Here is a 17,356-nt window from a genome sequence, read left to right on the forward strand (position 1 = left end):
CCACAGGCCAGAAGACGGCATCAGATCCCATTCCAGATGGTTGTGAGCCACCATGTGGTTGCTGGGATTTGAACTCAGGACCTCTGGAAGAGCAGTCAGTGCTCTAACCACTGAGCCATCCCTCCAGCCAATAACAGCAGCTGGCATAGCTCTCTGGTCATTGGTAGAGCCTCCCACAAGGAACTCACAGGACTCACAAAAGAAGCCTGAACAGCCAGAGAGAACTTCATTATCCACCTGATTTTTATTCCTTATTACAATGGGCTAAGCCGCCAAACTTATGATCAGAACTTTTTTTTTTATTTTCTGAAATGAAAACCATTGTACATTGTACAAACAATATCTACCGATGGAATAAATAAGTGAAAAATTATACTGCTGTACAACACACCAAAAAAAAATTGTAAGAGGGGGGAGAAAAAAAAGATTAGGTAACAGTGAAAAAAAGGTCTTTATACCTCTAACCAGGTCCTCGGCAATAATAACATTCCAAGCCACGACACCGTCTGACGATGGGCAGTCACCACCCTCTAAGGATCGCTTCATAGCCTTCCCGGTTGTGGGTGCAAGTGTAGCACTTTGTGGAATGTGTAGCCGCCATTCCCCCACCTTCAGGTTTTGCGGGAGAAGTTTGCCCTGGGAGCCCTTTAGGCCATGGGGCCTGATGTCCACGGAAGGCATTTGCTTAGGATCCCCTGCCCCTGGCGCAGCCAGATGAAAGATCTTAGATTCTGTGGTGGGGTTGAGGGCTAGGGGTTCAGGGATGGGGACCATCGGCTCGGAGAGAGGACCGTGGCGGGGAAGGAAGCACATTGGATTTTGCAGTCTGACCGCTCCTCGTGGAAGGCTTTCTCGGCCAGCGCGGAGTGCAAGGGCTGCTGGCTCTTTGCCTGGCGTGGCCGTCGGGGTGGGGGGCATCCGAATGGTCCCCGTCAACGGCCCATTCCTACCTTCAGGCACTTCAGAGAAAAACTAATGACAGCCTCGGTACCGTGGATCTCACCGCCGTCTTCCCTCTCAACTGCGTCGACTCCTCCTGACTGTCCAGAGGCTGCAGAGGGTCGAAGAGGTACGGGCGGCCCTGGCCGCCTTGCTGGCTCCGTGGATGCCCCAGTTGGGTTCTCCCTCAGCTGTTTACATTGTAACATTACCTCTTGTTTCCCAGGGAAAAAAAAAAAAAGAAATAAATATCCGAATTCATCTTTCACCTAAATGGAGTTCTGCTGCGAAAGAAAAATGTCGCCCTACATCTGGAGGTAAAGCTGCCTTGACCTTGAGATACGTCGGAGGTCATGCATCTGGTTTCTTTCCGGCCACGACGAAGGGCATACACAGTTCTGGACAGAACGGACCGCCTGAGGGGCAAAATCGCTAAGTACAAGAAATTTTTTTTTAAGACGGAAACGTTTTAGCATTGCTAACTTCAACATTACGATTCTCAAAGTCTTTTTTTTTTTCTTCTTCCATTATTTCAGGAGATAATTTTTTTTTTGCATGAGGTATTTAAAATTCAGGAACATTTTGATTCTTCTTGAAGTATAGGAAATAGACAGCTCCCTTAAAACCAGACAAAGAAAATGGGAGCTGTCCCCTCAGAAACTCTTAGAAAAGGGAGCCTGGCGGACACTTCCCACGGTGGTTTGGAGAAAGATCCACACGTCAAAAGGTGGTAACCTGAATATGCACCAGTTAGCGAACAAAACAAAAAACAAAACAAACAAAACAAGAAAAACAAACCCCACCCCGGCCCCCCCAACGTACAACTCCTAGGGAGTTCGAACTCCAGTGCAGAAAGCATAGGGGGTAAGCATTTAAGGTCTGAGGGGTCCAGTCAAGGAGTTAAGAAGAGCAAACCAGGCCTCGGGAATCAACAGCTGGGTGGTCCGTCCAAGTGGTGTCTCCACCGAGTGAGAGAGAGAGAGCGCTGTCTCCGTGCAAAGGAGATCGGGGAAGGGAGCTCCTCGGTGGCTCCTTTCTGGGGGGGAGGGGGTGGGGTGTGCAAATCTTCCCGGTTCCTGTGCGCCTCGCCTCGCCTCGCCTGGTTTCTGGCCTTTGAGGCCCAATCGTTAAGGTCCGACCCCCAGTGGAGACCGACAGCGCGTACTGGGAATGAGACTCCATCTACCTGTGGCCTCTGAGAGTCAGAACCAGGAGCATCCAGCCTGGGATTCTGGGAGGAGAAGGGCGGGGGAGGGGGGGATAGGAGACAGGGGACGAAGGGCAGCAGGTTTCCATGGATTTGAAATCCAAGCATTGTCCTGTGGGAGAGGTTCAGCACCAGCTATTCCGGCTGCCTGCTCCCAACCTCCCCAGCCCTGTTACTATCCTAAGGAGACAAGCTCACGGTCAGTCTTCAGAGGACCTGGAGAGAGCAGTGCCAGTGGTGGCTAAAGTGGGGGGGGGGGGGGGGGAGGAGATAGGGTGGAAGTGCCGGAAAATTCTAAAGGCTTTGCATGTTAATCTGGGCTACGGTGGCTTGCAAACCCCTAGCCTCCGTGGCTCCAGCAGGTGGGCGTGTCCTGAACCAAGGAGGCCAGCCCTTGGGAAATGGGGCTGAACTTGTAGCCCCAGGGGCCCTGGAAGCTGGGGCTCAGGGTGTGCCCAAACACTGCTCACCTGAAGCAGGAGCCACTGAGAGGCGCCCGGTCTCCTGCTGCTCAACCCTGCTTGCTTTGAAGCAGTCTCGGGGCAGGGAGGAGAGAGGCAGTTAAGGGGGCAGCCAATCAAACCGAGTGGGCCCTTGGCCAGGAGGGATGCAAAAACCAGGAAGCATGCCAGAGGTCACCTCTAGGGTACAAGGCACAAAAAAAGAAAGCAGAAGGAACTGGTTGGAGAGCCAGAAGCCCCTATGGAGAACAAATTCCTGATTGGTACCACCCTCGGATAGCTTATGTCGTTAAATAGAGACGTGGGGGCGGGGAACACAGCAGCAACACAAATGTAATCTTGGCTTCCGAGATGGTGCGCAGACACTCCTGAGCTGTCGGCCGAGACCCACCTCCCCCGAGGACAGTCACTTGAAGGTTCGAAGTGTTTTCGTTTTCACAGCAGCGTCCGTCAGTGTCTGCGAAGTTCCGCCCGCCGCTCTAGGTTTTTTCTTGGATTTGCACTTAAGTAAACTTGAAACGTTAGTTCTGCTCGCACCCAAGAGGAGTCTCGCTTGGGCCGCGTTCTAGAATTAAGCCTGCCGATGTACCTGCCACGAACCATGGAGCAGAGGGTTCCATCAGGCGCCTACATCTCTTCAGAGTTCTGTTGAGAGGCTTCCAGCTTCATCTTTTTAGACGGTGGCACTCCTTCCAAATCCTTTGGGGGAAAGAAGAGAAGCCACTGGGGTCGGTACAAGCAGGGAGTGTGGTCAGGGCACGGGTTGGCTCCAGAGGGAAGAGGGGCGGGGGCGGGGGGGTGGGGAGAGGTGGGGAGGGGGAGAGGAAGGGAAAGAAGAGGAGGGGGAGGGGGAGGAAGGGAGGGAGAGAGAGAGAGAGGGAGAGAGAGAGGGAGGGAGAGAGAGAGAGAGAGAGCGCGCGCGCACACGCACGCAAGCCGTGCAGTTCTGACTGAACCCATGAACACTATATGTGTATGGGTGTGTGGGGTGTGTGGTAGGGGATTCCAGACACACGGAGAACTTTCAATCCCGCTGCTTCAGAAAGCGCACAAAACCCCACCTGCCCAAACCACACTGTCACTCTGAACTGTCCCCCATGCTGTTCCCTACGGTGTTTGAGTCCCATTGCCTTCAGTCTGGACCAAGTTTCTCTGGGACTGACTAGTCTTCCTGTCTGTACCTGTGGACGTACCCAAGCATAAGGCTTAGTCCTGCGACCCACCTCTACGGTGGCTTCCCCCACACCCAGCACTACTCTACTGTTGACCTGTTAGCCCCCAGGCTCCAGGCACCTGGCTGGGGGCAGAAACTCAGCATTTGTTGAATGGACACACGGACAGCGCTCTGAAGACAGTGGTCATTGGCATAAGATAAAGCCCGTGCCTGGATGGCACCCTACAGTTCCCTTTCTATCCACACCCACCTCCCCTCCATAAGCAAGATCTACCTGCTGTACCTGTTAAGAGTCTGTCCATCTGTCTGAGCTGTCATGACATGGCCCCTCTACAGGTGTCATCCAGCATCCAACCTGAACCTTCTCCTTAAACTGTAAAGCACTGATTGAAACAAGGCTTCTAATATTTGCCCCTCTTACCAATGCTGGGGAGGCCAGGTGACCTGCTCCCCCCAATACATCCTGTTCTATCTGAGCCTTCTCTCCAAGTCTAGTGCCCTTCTCACACCTCTAAGTTAGCACCTCTTCATTATGGTTAGGGTAGAGACGGCTAAAGACCTGGTCCAGCAGGGACACAGGGCCAGACAGACAGATAAGGATGCTCTCTCATTAAGTGTCCCAGGCTGGCTTTGAACTTGCGATCCTACAACCTCAACTCTCTAAGTAGATGAGATTATAGGTGTGCCGGAGCTGGATTTGAACCTGGGCTAGATTCCATTGTGTCTGCCTCCTGCCCCTGGACCTTGGGTTTGCACTGAACAATCCAAGAACGATGTTGATACTTGGTTACAACACAGAAGGGGTCTGAGCAGGGGCTCCATCGCATGCAAAATTCCAAAGAGTAATCCGGCCTTTAGGTTTCTGAGGTTATGTCTTCCTTAACCTTAGGATGTGGGCTCACTGGGATGAGATGTTCTGATGGACCCAAACGCCACACCATCACCAAGCTGAGATTAGAAAGACAAGACTCCACATCCTCTACGCCAGAGGACTCTTGACGCAGGACCACACATCCCTCCCATCACCGTGGTCCCAGGTGGTGTAGGCTTAAACTCTGAGCTGCTGCTCAATGGACGAACAGCGTTCTAACAGTCCAACAGGAAGCAGCATGACTCTCAACGCACCGTGGAGAACCCCAGCCCCACCCACTGAGGCGGGACGGCAGGTACCTGAGAGATTGCCGATGTTTCTGCCGCCAGCCCTGACTCTGCAGATGGCTGCCGTTCCGCTTTCTCTGAGCTGTTCGTTGAGTTTTCCATCGAAGACTGGGAGTTTTGCTCGTCAGAAGCATCTGAGCGAGAAGCAAGACAACAGAAGCTGTTTTCAGACACATGAGAAGCTGCAGCAGATGGGCCAGGTACTAAAAATACCCAGATCTGGGGAGTTTTGTGGCCAGGGGCTTCCAGAGCTCGATTGGACCAAAGCTTGGGAAGTTTCGATGTATCAACTAGCCAGACAGTTATAAGGAGCCAGGCCACAAGTGGGTTCTGTGGGTCTCCGACCCTCTGCCTGGAGAAGGAAGAGGGAGGGCTACTAAGCGCATAATGCTGCCAGTGTCTGGCGCCCTCTGCTGGGCACCAAGCACTACAGCAATCATGGCTGCCACCTGGCTCCGGCGGGGGAAGTCATGGCCGCAGAGACTTCATTGGGCTTTTGAAGAGAACCAGCATTCTCCTAACAGCAGAGGGAGCGGAAAACAAGCGTTCCCAAGAGTTTCTTATTTTTATTTTATGTGGACGGGTGTAGCGCTTGCATGTATGTCTGGGCACCACATGTGTGCCTGTTGCCTGCGTCTGATCTCCTGGAAACGGAGTTACACAGATGGTTCTGAGTCACCGAGCGCTTGCTGGGAACGAAACTTGGGTCCTCTGCAAGGGCAGCCAACGCTCTTAACAGTTGAGAAATCTCTCCAGTCTTTAATTCTTTAAAAAACAACAACAACAACAACTCCCATTTGTTTATTTAGTATATGTGCTTGCAACAGTTCGTATATGGAGGTGAGAGGACCACACGATGGAGTCAGTTCTCTCCTACCATGTGAGTTCTGGTGACTGAACTCAAGTTGGCAGGCACCTTTACCTGATGAGCCATCTCCCCCAGCCCCCTGCCTTTTTCTTTTAAGACGGGTCTCAAATATCCGAGGCCAGCCTCAGACTCTTTTAGAAGCTGAGGATAACCTTGAACTTTGGGGCCTATGGACTCTGCCTCCTGAGTGCTGGGATCCACAGGTGCACACTGCCAAAGCCAGTTTATTTGATGGTGAGGTTCAAACCCAGGGCTTCCGGCATGCCAGCCCTGGGTGAGTTCTCTATCAAATGAACTATATCCCGGGCCCAACTTTTCTCTTAACAATAAGGATGAGTCTAAGTGACTCGAGCAATGGCTAACCACAGAGGAAAACAAAAGCATAGCTACACTCACGTTAACTGATACCTCACACCTCTAAGATGCCAGCATTTTTTTTTTTTTGGTTCTTTTTCGGAGCTGGGGACCGAACCCAGGGCCTTGCGCTTCCTAGGAAAGCGCTCTACCACTGAGCTAAATCCCCAGCCCCTAAGATGCCAGCATTTTAAAGGACTCTGTTCTACCTTTCTAGATTGCTCCCTCATGTGCCTACGGACTTCCTATCTCTCTAAATGGTGACGTCACAGACATCTGCCTATCTTTACAAATCCTCTACACACGAGAGTTTACAACCTGGCTGAACAGCATCATGTGAAGCAATTGTTTATCTGACGATACTAATCGCTTGGGTTACTTGTATGGCCTCAGTTTTCCCTCTTGCCCTTCCTCAAGAACTTACATATGACTGGGTTTTTTTTCTCCCCTCTGTGTAGCCCTAACTAGCCTGGAACTTGCTCTATAGATCAGGCTGTCCTTGAACTCAGAGATCCACCTGTCTCTGCCTCCAGAGTGTTGGGATTAAAGGTAATTGCCACCCCCACCTGTCAAGACCCAGCAATTTTACTTTCTGGTCCAGAGACCAGAATCTTGAATACAAATGCCACACTGTTCACAATGGTGAATTCAGCAGTGGGAACAGCCAGATAGTATTATAATAGATATTACCCAGTCATAAAAAGGAACAAAGGAGTGTCAGGGAGATGGCTCAGGGGTGACAGTACAGCCATGAAAGCCTAAAAACCAGATTTGTTCCCTAGGGGAAAAAACCCATGTGAGCCACAAAAGCCAAAAACCCCAAATTTGTTCCCTAGAACCCGTGTGAAAATCAGGACGGGGTAGCACACGACTGTAATCCCAGCACTCGTGAGATGGGAGGTGAAGACAGGAGACTGGCTAGAAACTTAGGGGCCAGCCACCCTGGAGGATACAGCACAGCAGCGGAAACAGGGCAGAACCTGTCTTGACAAGGTTCTTGAAGCCAAGACACATGATGTTCTTTATGTGAAATGCCTACAACAGGTCAGCGCTCCAGCACGCACACGCGTAAGCACGCACGCACGCACACACGCATGCAGCGGACTGGTCATTATAAGGAAATGGTGAAGGAAGGCAGAGAGGGACTGTACAGTGTGGGCAGTATTTTTTATGGACTGAGGAAAATGTTCTGGAACTACACAGAAATGACAGAATATCCTAGATACCAGTCAAGAGCACTGGCTGCTCTTGCAGAGGACCTGGGTTTGGTTCCCAGGGGCCACAGGGTGGCTCAAAATCATCCGAAATGTCACTTCCAGGGGATCTAACACCTTCTCCTGGCCTTTGAGGCATACACATGGCGCACATATGTGGCTAAGGCAAACACTTATACACATAGCATTTTTTAAGAAGAGAAATGTTAGGGGTTGGGGATTTAGCTCAGTGGTAGAGCGCTTGCCTAGGAAGCGCAAGGCCCTGGGTTCGGTCCCCAGCTCCGAAAAAAAGAACAAAAAAAAAAAAAAAAAAAAAAAGAAGAGAAATGTTAGAGGGCCAGGTACGGCGGCACGCTTTCAATTCTAGCACTCAGGAGGCAGAAGCAGGAGGATCTCAGAGAGTTTCAGGCCAGTAGGGTTACATAGTAATATAGTAATTCCCTTCCTTAAAGAAAATGGAGGGGCGGGGGTGGGGTGGGACAAAAAAAAAAAAGTTGGACATGGAAGCACTTGGGACATAGACATCAGAAGTTCAAGACCAGCCTTTGCTGCTGCTACATGATACTCTGCTTGCAAAGCAGAAAAGAAGGAAGGGGGTGGGCGTGGGGGCCCATGTAACTTTGTATTCTATTTCATAGTGCATTTGTTTGCTTTAACTAACAGTTCAACTAAAAAGTCTGCTTCATTGGTGTCTGCCTCTGCGGGCAGTTTCAGTTTGTTTCCCACACGCACTGGGCACGCACGGGAGGGTTTACCGCTCTCGGGCAGTCAGTCACCAGAGATTTGGAGAATCACGATGCCCGTTTGCTGGCAGAGGCATGCCCAGGCTCGAGGCTTCCTTGAGAGCCAGGCCTGAGGGCTCAGGGCAGCAGCAGCCTGTTCTCTGAGCGTCCTGGTGCTTCTGGAATCCACCCAGGGGAAATTATTTTCCCGGGGCCTAAATTTAGTTCAGGGAGCTTGGACATTAAGTCATTCCCTTAGCTCACTCAGCAGTAAACAAGTTCAAAGCAAGGTCAACAGCTGGTGGCCGACCCACCCTGTCTCAGGTTCCCACCTGTGGGGAGGGCATGTGGATCCTGTGATTGTGCCCTCCCTATAGGGAGCTGAGACAAGTGGGTACGAGCCCAATGGCCTGGGGTGACTGGAAGAGGACCCCGGTATGAGTCCCATTTGGGTCTATAAAGCTTTTGATGCAGTTGCAGGGTGGGGGTATGAACGGCAGCCATTATAGAAGCAGCACCGACCGCATTCGTAACTTACAGCTGAGCCGCAACCAGCCTGTTAGGAGAAAGGGAACCCAGATTCAAATACATGGGAAATGAGGCCATAGCCAGACAGCAGGATAGGAATGAAGAAAAGGTGGTTCCAGACATGACCATACTCGCCCCAGTAACCTCAGAACCACTCACCCACAGAGGGGGAACGAGGGGGCTCTCCGTAGCTCTCCAGCTCCTTCCTTCCACCCCCGAATTCTACTAAGCACTTGGCTGGTGTCTCCACTTTCTTCACTCCTTGCTACAATCTGACAAGGGAAGCCACTTTTATCTGTCCCATTTTAGAAACAAGCAAACCGGTAGGTTCACAGGAATCGATGTTGCCTGTCCAAGGCCACTCAGTAGTGAACAGCAGGTTAGCCGTGGCTAGGGCTACCCAGCCCTTCTACCTTCTGCCTAAAGCATTATCTAACTAGCAAGATGCTGGGGAGACTAGTGGGTGTGCCCCACTCACTGTAAGGGCCCTCGAGCTGAGACAAGAGGTCATGGCCACAGATGTAAATGGCAGGGGGCTTTAGCAAAGCCCCTAGGGAAATTACAGAGAAACTCTGTGTGTGTGTGTGTGTGTGTGTGTGAGAGAGAGAGAGAGTATGTGTGAGTGTGTATGTGTGTGAGAAAGTGTGTATATGTGTGTATGAGTGTATGTGAATGTGTGTGTATGAGTGTGTGCGTGTTTGTGTGTGAGAGTATTGTGAGTGTGTGTGTGTGAGTGTGTATGTGTGTGAGAAAGTGTGTGTATGTGTGTGTGAGTTTGTATGTATGTGTGTATGTGTGTATGTGTGTGTGAATGTGTGTGACTGTGTGTGAGAAAGTGAGTGTATGTGTGTATGTGTGTGTGAGTGTGTGTGTGTGTGTGTTTGTGAGTGTGTGAGTTTGGGTGTATGTGTGTGAGTGTGTATGTATGTGTGTGTGTTTGTGAGCGTGTGAGTTTGTGTGTATGTGTGTGAGTGTGTATGAATGTGTGTGAGTGTGTGTGTGTATGTATGTGTGTGTGTATGTGTGTGTGAGTTTGTGTGTATGTGTGTGTGTGTGTGTATGTATGGGACCCAGGGCCTCGCCTGTGCTAAGCAAGCACTCTGCTGCTGCCTCGCCTCTTGGGGTGGAGGAACACAACCACAGGAGACCTGAGATAGAAGAGACACACTTCCGTCCACATCCTAACATCTAAATGGTTCCCTGTGCGCTGGTGAATGTTATGTCAACTTGACACAAGTTAGGGTCACTTGGGAAGAAGGAAACTTGGTTGAGAAAGTGTCCCATCAGAAAGGCCTCACTCACTGTGGGCGGTACCACCTCTGGACAGGTGATCCTGGGTGCTATAAGAAAGCAGGCTAAAAGGGGTTGGGGATTTAGCTCAGTGGTAGAGCGCTTGCCTAGGAAGCGCAAGGCCCTGGGTTCGGTCCCCAGCTCCGAAAAAAAGAACCAAAAAAAAAAAAAAGAAAGCAGGCTGAGCAAGCCATGGGAGCGAGAATAAGCAGCACCCCTCCATGGCCTCTGCTTCAGCTCCTGCTCCAGGTTCCTGCTCTGACTTCCTTTGTATGAGTCTGTGATACAGAACTATAAGCCAAAATAAACCTTTTTCAGCCCAAGCTGTCATGGTGTTTTATCATAGTAATAAAAACCTAACTAAGATAATCAGTGTAAGGCTAGAGAGATGGTTCAGTGCTTAAAAGCACTGACTGCTCTTCCAGAGGTCCTGAGTTCAAATCCCAGCAACCACATGGCAGCTCATAGCCATCTGTAATGGGGTCTGACGCTCTCTTCTGGTGTGTCGGAAGACAGCTACAGTGTACTCATATACATAAAATAAATAAATAAATCTTTAAAAAAGATCCTCAGTATCCTGACCTACATACCCACTTCTGCCTTACCCAAGGGCTAACCTCGCACATTGGATACTCTCTCACATGCTCAAAAAAATGGTGGCCACCTAAATCTGAGACAGTCAAGCCCAGCTGAACCTCTACCTGCTCTCAGGCAGCCTGCTGGACACTTTTGCTCTTCAGGACGAAGGACCACTTTAGCTGAAGTCTGGGACGCACACTCTCCAGCTCACTCTACTGGACAGTCAGGTGGGCCCTCGACCTTCCAGTTCCCAGCTTCCACTCAGCACTCCCTGTACAGCTCTGTGGCTGTCAGTTAGTCAGTCAGTCAGTCAGACCAGCTTCCCACAGTTCCCTGCGTTGCACAATTCTGGGGCTTAGTTTCTTTGACTGGAATAGCTGCCTTTCTACATCACTTTATCCTTTAAGCTTGGGTCACATAGCATCACTGCCAAGAAACCATCCTGAGGCCTCCAGGTTCCCTTTTCTATTATGACCATGATCTCAAAAGTCCCCTGGCCCAGGGGCCAGACAGCTCTGTGAATGAGCCAAACGGAGAGCAATGTAAAAATAAAAATAAAAATAAAAATAAAAATAAATCTCTTCTTCCAAGGCATTTCTCCAGGTTAACCTTGAACTCTGGATGTAGCCAAGGGTGACTCTGAACTTCTTTCTGGTCCTTAGGCCTCTGTCTTCCAGGTGTTAGGTATTACCATGCTCAGTTTACTTAGTATCAGGGTTAGAATCCAGGGCATCCTGGATGCTAGGCAACAGCTCTACCAACTGAACTACATCTCCTCTGTCGCTCCCGTGTGTGTGTGTGTGTGTGTGTGTGTGAGAGAGAGAGAGAAGCCCACGGGGGGATTAAACCGAGGGTCCCTGCTATGCCTGACAAGAGTTCTACAATTAAAATATATCTTCACCCTATTACATATTTATTTGTTTATTTTATGTATAGAAGTGTTTTCATTAAATGTAAGTGCACCCTTGGAGACCAAGAGGGCATTGGATTGTATCCCCTAGAACTGGAGTTAGCTATGCACAACCATGTGGGTCCTGGGAATTGAACCTGGGTTCTCTGTAAGAGCAACCAATGCTCTTAACCGTTGAATCATTTTTCCGAACTTCTTTGTTTGTTCTATGCTGGCCCCAGCAGTTGCTCTGTAGCTCCAGCTGGCTTTAAAGTGGTCACCTCGCATCATCTTCCATTGGACTAGGATCACGGTTCTCTAGTATCACAATCAGTTGTCAGACCTGAGTCACCTCCTCTGCTCCTCCGATGGCCTAACTACCTACCACTCTTTCCCACAGAGACAATGGTGCAGTTGCATAATGGTGTTGCCACCTTCTACCCTAAGCATCACATCATCTTTTCTTCAGTTCTTTAGGTCATGTCAACTTATGCCTCTTGTCTGTCTATACAGTGGCCTTATGAGCTCACCACAGTTGAAGCAGAGCCCCCTCTGACTCATCTTACTTTTCTAGTCCCTCACATCTTCTCTGGCCACACTGACCTTGCCTCTACCTCAGGACCTTTGTACTACCTGCTCTCTGCCAACAATGTTCTTTTCCCAGACAGCCCTTTGGCTTGTTTACTTGCCTAACTCCACCTTCACCTGCTTTTGTCACCACAAGGAATACTTTTCTAACCACCTTCATAATTCAGCAAGATTTCTACTTCCTTTCCTAATCCTAGTGATTCTGTTTGTTTTTAAAGATTTATTTATTTATTATATATAAGTACACAAGTACACTGTAGCTGTCTTCAGCCCACCAGAAGAGGACATCAGATCCCAGTACAGATGGTTGTAAGCCACCATGTGGTTGCTGGGAATTGAACTCAGGACCTCTAGAAGAGCTCTTAACCATTGAGCCATCTCTCTAGGCCTTGTTTTGTTTTTTGAGACAGGGTTTCTCTGCCTAGCCCTGGAACTCAATATGTAGACCAGGCTGGCTTGAACTCCTGATCCTCCTGCCTCTACCTCCCAAGTGCAAGGATCCCATGCTATTTGTGTGGTGTTGGGGTTCGAACCCAGCCCAATTGTCTGATTTCTCTTTTTTACTAGCTCTAAACCAAGTCTTACCTTTCTTCTACAGTCATGGTCTGGGCTTGGCACATGGCAACGCCTTCTTAAAACACCTATGGCTGCTCTGGCTGCCGACTGGCAGAGCAGCAACCCCCCGGGCCCCATCTCTGGATAGCAAGTACCTTCAGCTCCAGGGTGCTCTTTTCCCTCGGCCTGCGCCTCATCAGCCTTGGCTTCGGTGCCATCACTGGGCACAGGTGCGTTGGGCTCTGGGGCAGGGCTGGAGTTGCTGCTGTTCTCCTGTTTGATGGGGGAGGCGTCGGCTATGGAGCTCTGGTTGCTGTTATCATCTGCACAGGAACAGAGCACATGTTGACATCCTGTAACTGCTGAGGAGGGGTGTGTGTGTGTGTGTGTATGTGTGTGTGTGTGTGTATGTACATATGTGTATCTGTGTGTGTGTGTGTATGTTTGTGTGTGTATGTCTGTGAGTGTATTGTGTATGTGGTGTGTGTGTGTGTCTGTGAGTGTATTGTGTATGTGGTGTGTGTGTGTGTGTGTCTGTGAGTGTATTGTGTATGTGGTGTGTGTGTGTGTGTGTCTGTGTCTATGTGGTGTGTGTCTGTGTGTGTGACCAGGTATCGGCTTTCCTAGGCCTCAATGCTTGTGGCCTCAGAGCCTGAGACAAGGGATTCTCACAGTTAGCCTGATCGCTTCTCAAAACCTCTCCCACAGCCCCTGGCTAACTAAGGAGGCCCCTGTGTCTGGGGCTTTTGAGGCAGAAATGGTGGCAAAAAGAATGATAGGAGTTAGAAGCTGGGAAGGACCAGAGTGCAAACAATGGACGCTCCTGGACTGGACAGGACCGCAGCTGCTCGCCAAGTACAGCAGCTTCGGCTGCTTGAAGATCAAGCCAGCTAACATTTCGGCATGCAAGGATGGGTGGGCTATTGACTCTTTCTTTAAGGGCGGGGCCCTTGGTAGGCTGACCATGCTCCAGTGGAATGGAGCCACACCCACGAATATATGAACACAAGTTATTAAGAAAAAAGGACAGGTAACTCATTGGTGGGCAGGGGCTGGAGAGATGGCTCAGCGGATGAGAGCACTGGCTGCTCTTCCAGAGGTCCTGAGTTCAAATCCCAGCAAGCCCATGGTAGCTCACAACTATCTGTAATGGGATCTGATGCCCTCTTCTGGTGTGTCTGAAGACAGCTATAGTGTATTAAATAAATAAATAAATAAGTAAATAAATAAATAAATAAAAATAAATAAATCTTTAAAAACAAGAAAGAAAGAAAAGAAAAAGGGACAAAGGGCTAGAGAGACAGCCCAGCAGCGAGAACACTTGCTGTTCTTGCAGACACAATTTTGTCTCCCGGCACCTACATGCCGGCTCACAAACACCCACAACTCCAGTTTCAGGGGAATCTGACCTGCTACTGGCCTCCATATGTGTGGCAAATAAACATGAAATAAAAATAAAGTCTTTTTGGGCTGGAGAGGTGACTCAGTGGTTAAGAGCCCTGACTGCTCTTCCAGAGGTCCTGAGTTCAATTCCCAGCAACCACATGGTGACTCACAACCATCTGTAAAGAGATCTGATGCCCTCTTCTGGTGTGTCTGAAGACAGCTACAGTGTACATATAATAAATGAATAAATCTTTAAAAAAAAAATAAAGCCTTTTTTAGACATGGCTACACTGTGTAGCCTTAACTCCTCTGGAACTTGCTATAAAGACCAGACTGACCTCAAACTCAGAGATCACTGGTCTCTGCCCCCTAAATGTTGGGATTAAAAGTGTGTGCCACCACACTCAGATAAAATAACAATTTTTTTTTTAAACAGTGGGAACTGGAGAGATGGCTCAGTGGTTAAGGGTCTTCCAAAGTGGTCTGCTCTTCCAAAGGACCCAGGTTCGATTCCCAACACCGATATGGCGGCTTACAACCATCTATAACTCCAGTTCCAGGGGATCTGACACTTTCACACCGATGCACAATGCGTGTAAAATCGTTAAATAAATTTTTAAAAACTGGAAGCAGGGAAGACAAAGATGGGAGGGGATGGTGGTGGACCTGGGAGTTCTTTTTTTTTTTTTTTTTTTTTTTTTTTTGGTGACCTGGGAGTTCTTATGGGGTGAATATGATCAAAATACATTATATATACATTTATGAATTTCTCAAGGAATTAGTAAAAGTATTGGGGGGGAAAAACAACTTTGGGGGTCATAGGAAAGCGAATCCTAATTTTGTGCTTCTGGCCATGAAATTTTATCGCTGTCACACCCCACCCCATTTCCTTATGCCCCAGTCTGACTTCCTGTTGATCCAAAACAGAAGGGATAGCCAGTGTGGTGGGGCACGCCTTTAATCCCAGTACTGGGTAGGCAGAGACAGGTGGGTCCCTGAGAGTTCCGTGCCAGACAGGACTAGGAGAGAGAACCTGTCTCAAAATAAAATAAAATAAATACGGCAGCAAGAGTGCCAGAGATCATTTTTAAAAGTAATTCACTTATTACTTGTGTGTATGCCTGTGTCTGCGAGTAACGTGTGCACTGTGCACACGTGTACACTGGATAGTGGTGCTGGGAACACAAACCAGCCCCTCTACGAGAGGAATAAGGACTTTTAGCCACTGATCCAGCTCTCCAACCCTGGGAGTCATTTTTGTAAGACTTGTTTTAATTATTTCTAACTGTGTATGTGCCCATGAGTGGAGGTGCCCATTGGAGGTGTTGGATGCCCTGGAGCTGGAGCAACAGCTATAAGTCACCTGACATGTATGCTGGGAGCTAAACTCAGGTCCCGTGGAAGAACCTCAAGTACTCTTTTTTTTTTTTTTTTTTAAATTATTTGCTTTATTTATATGAGTACACTGTAGCTGTCTTCAGACACACCAGAAGAGGGCATCAGATCTCATTACAGATGGTTGTGAGCCACCATGTGGTTGCTGGGATTTGAACTCAGGACCTCTGGAAGAGCAACCAATGCTCTTAACCTCTGAGCCATCTCTCCAGCTCCGAACCTCAAGTACTCTTAACGACTGAGCGCTCTCTCTGCCTTCACCTGCAAATGTTTTCTCTGAAGTAGGTTATGTGTATGGATGTTTTGCTTACACGCGAGTTTGTGCCACACGCGCATGGCCTGGGCACCCACAGGTGATGCGAGAGGGCATCGTATCTCTCGGGCCCGGAGTTACAAGATGGTTCATGAACCACCACATCGGTGCTGGGATTTGAACCTGGGGTATCTAGGAGAGCAGCCAGTGAGTGCTCTTAACCACTGAGCCGTCTCCCTAGACCCTGTCCTCCAATGAGACGGATGAAGAGGTGAGAGGAAATGAATGGGGAGCAGGAACTAATGGTTAAGATGGAGACCGTTCTGGGGCCCAGAGTACACCTCCCCTCCCTGAACCCCTTTCATGGGTACAGTCATTTTATTTTAGGGAAGAGCATGAACACAGTCACCAATTACCACGAACTTCGCAGCTGAATTTCTTGCATTTGGGAGGATCCCAAGGGTAATCGGCATACCCCAAGTGCCATGGAGGAGCCTCGCCCTTGGAAACCGCCTTCTGGATCATCTCGGCTCAGCCGGGCAAGCATGGTACAGCCAGTTTAGACCAAAGACACCCAAGTGGTGATCTTACAGAAGCACTCAGTAACTCGGCGGCTCACACTCATAATCCTAGCATTTAGGAGCAGTGCCTGGAGGATTACTGCAAATTCGAGATCACCTTGTGAGTTCAGGCCAGCCAGGACTGAGGCTGTCTCAAACAGTAAATAACACTACAACTTGAGGCTGTCTTCACTGGCAACACTACCCACGGAACCTTGTAAAACCGAGGAGGCCAAAGGCCCTCCAAGAGCTCTGTGTACCTACTATGTGCTGTGCACTGAGAAAGAGCATTCGCACGTACGTGTTTATGTTCTGAAAACAAGGTTCTTGCTTGCCACGTGGTCCAGGCTAGCCCCAAACTCATGGTCTCAAGCAATCCTCTGGCTTTGCCTTCTAAGTAGCTGGAGACTACAAGAGGACCACAGGCATCCTACCATGCCCAGACACTGCATTTAATCAACAGCTTACTGGTGGGCACCTACCTGCTTGGCATTACTACCAAAATTTGAACCGATGGCGGAATTGAACCCTCGGATCTATTTGCTATTTCTTTTCTTTCCCTTCCTTTCTCCATCCCTTCCTTTGCACTCTCCCCATTTACCTTCAAGAAAGTCTAAATTTTCCTAGGCCGGGACCCAGATGCACGTGAGGCAAAAATTCTGTTAATAAATGACACAATACACGGTCATGAGCATTAACGTCTGACGAGGCAGATGCTGGGGCCCCGCCTGGGAACCGTGATCCAAAGCTGACAAGGCTGAATCTGTGGACCACACACAGCAGCTCAGGTGACCTCTACATGCCATGCCCCTTCCCCAGTCTTCTGGAACAGGGTCCCCAAGCTTTCATGCTTGGTCACCCCTGCCTTGGTCTTGGTCGCTCATGAGCTAAAATGAAAACGAAGGGAGGCAGATTTGTTGCCTTTGTCCAGGAGCTGACTCTTTCCACATCTCTCCAGGTAGCGAGTCTAGACTCTGCCCACAAAGCCTCTCACAGGTCAGTTCTAGCACAGGATGTTATCGGCTGCCAATGGGGGCAAGACCACTTCCCTTCTCCGAGCCTTAGCTCTTCATCTGTAAAATGGGCCCGACCATCGGATACTTGGCATGTTGGGGTGGCTTCATAACATAGCTGTAAGCACACCAAGGCTCTTCAGAGGTTATCTCATCTAATTCCCACAAATCATAAAGGCAGGCACGGCCACTGCATTCTATAGGTTAAAACCAACCAGAAGGC

The 17,356-nt window shown here is 49.4% G+C and overlaps 1 protein-coding gene across 1 annotated transcript in view; it reads right to left on the minus strand.

Moving 5' to 3' along the window:
- Window positions 1-225: 225 nt before the first annotated feature.
- The window catches only part of Bcl7a (BAF chromatin remodeling complex subunit BCL7A), a 31,920-nt gene continuing 14,789 nt past the window's right edge, over window positions 226-17,356 (minus strand). The window contains 3 exon segments of the mRNA NM_001398956.1: window positions 226-3,306; window positions 4,952-5,073; window positions 12,682-12,849. Coding sequence (NP_001385885.1) covers window positions 3,235-3,306; window positions 4,952-5,073; window positions 12,682-12,849 — 362 coding nt within the window. The 3' untranslated portion in view covers window positions 226-3,234.

Source organism: Rattus norvegicus, chromosome 12 (genome assembly GCF_036323735.1).
Source record: "Rattus norvegicus strain BN/NHsdMcwi chromosome 12, GRCr8, whole genome shotgun sequence".
NCBI classification, from domain to species: domain Eukaryota; kingdom Metazoa; phylum Chordata; class Mammalia; order Rodentia; family Muridae; genus Rattus; species Rattus norvegicus.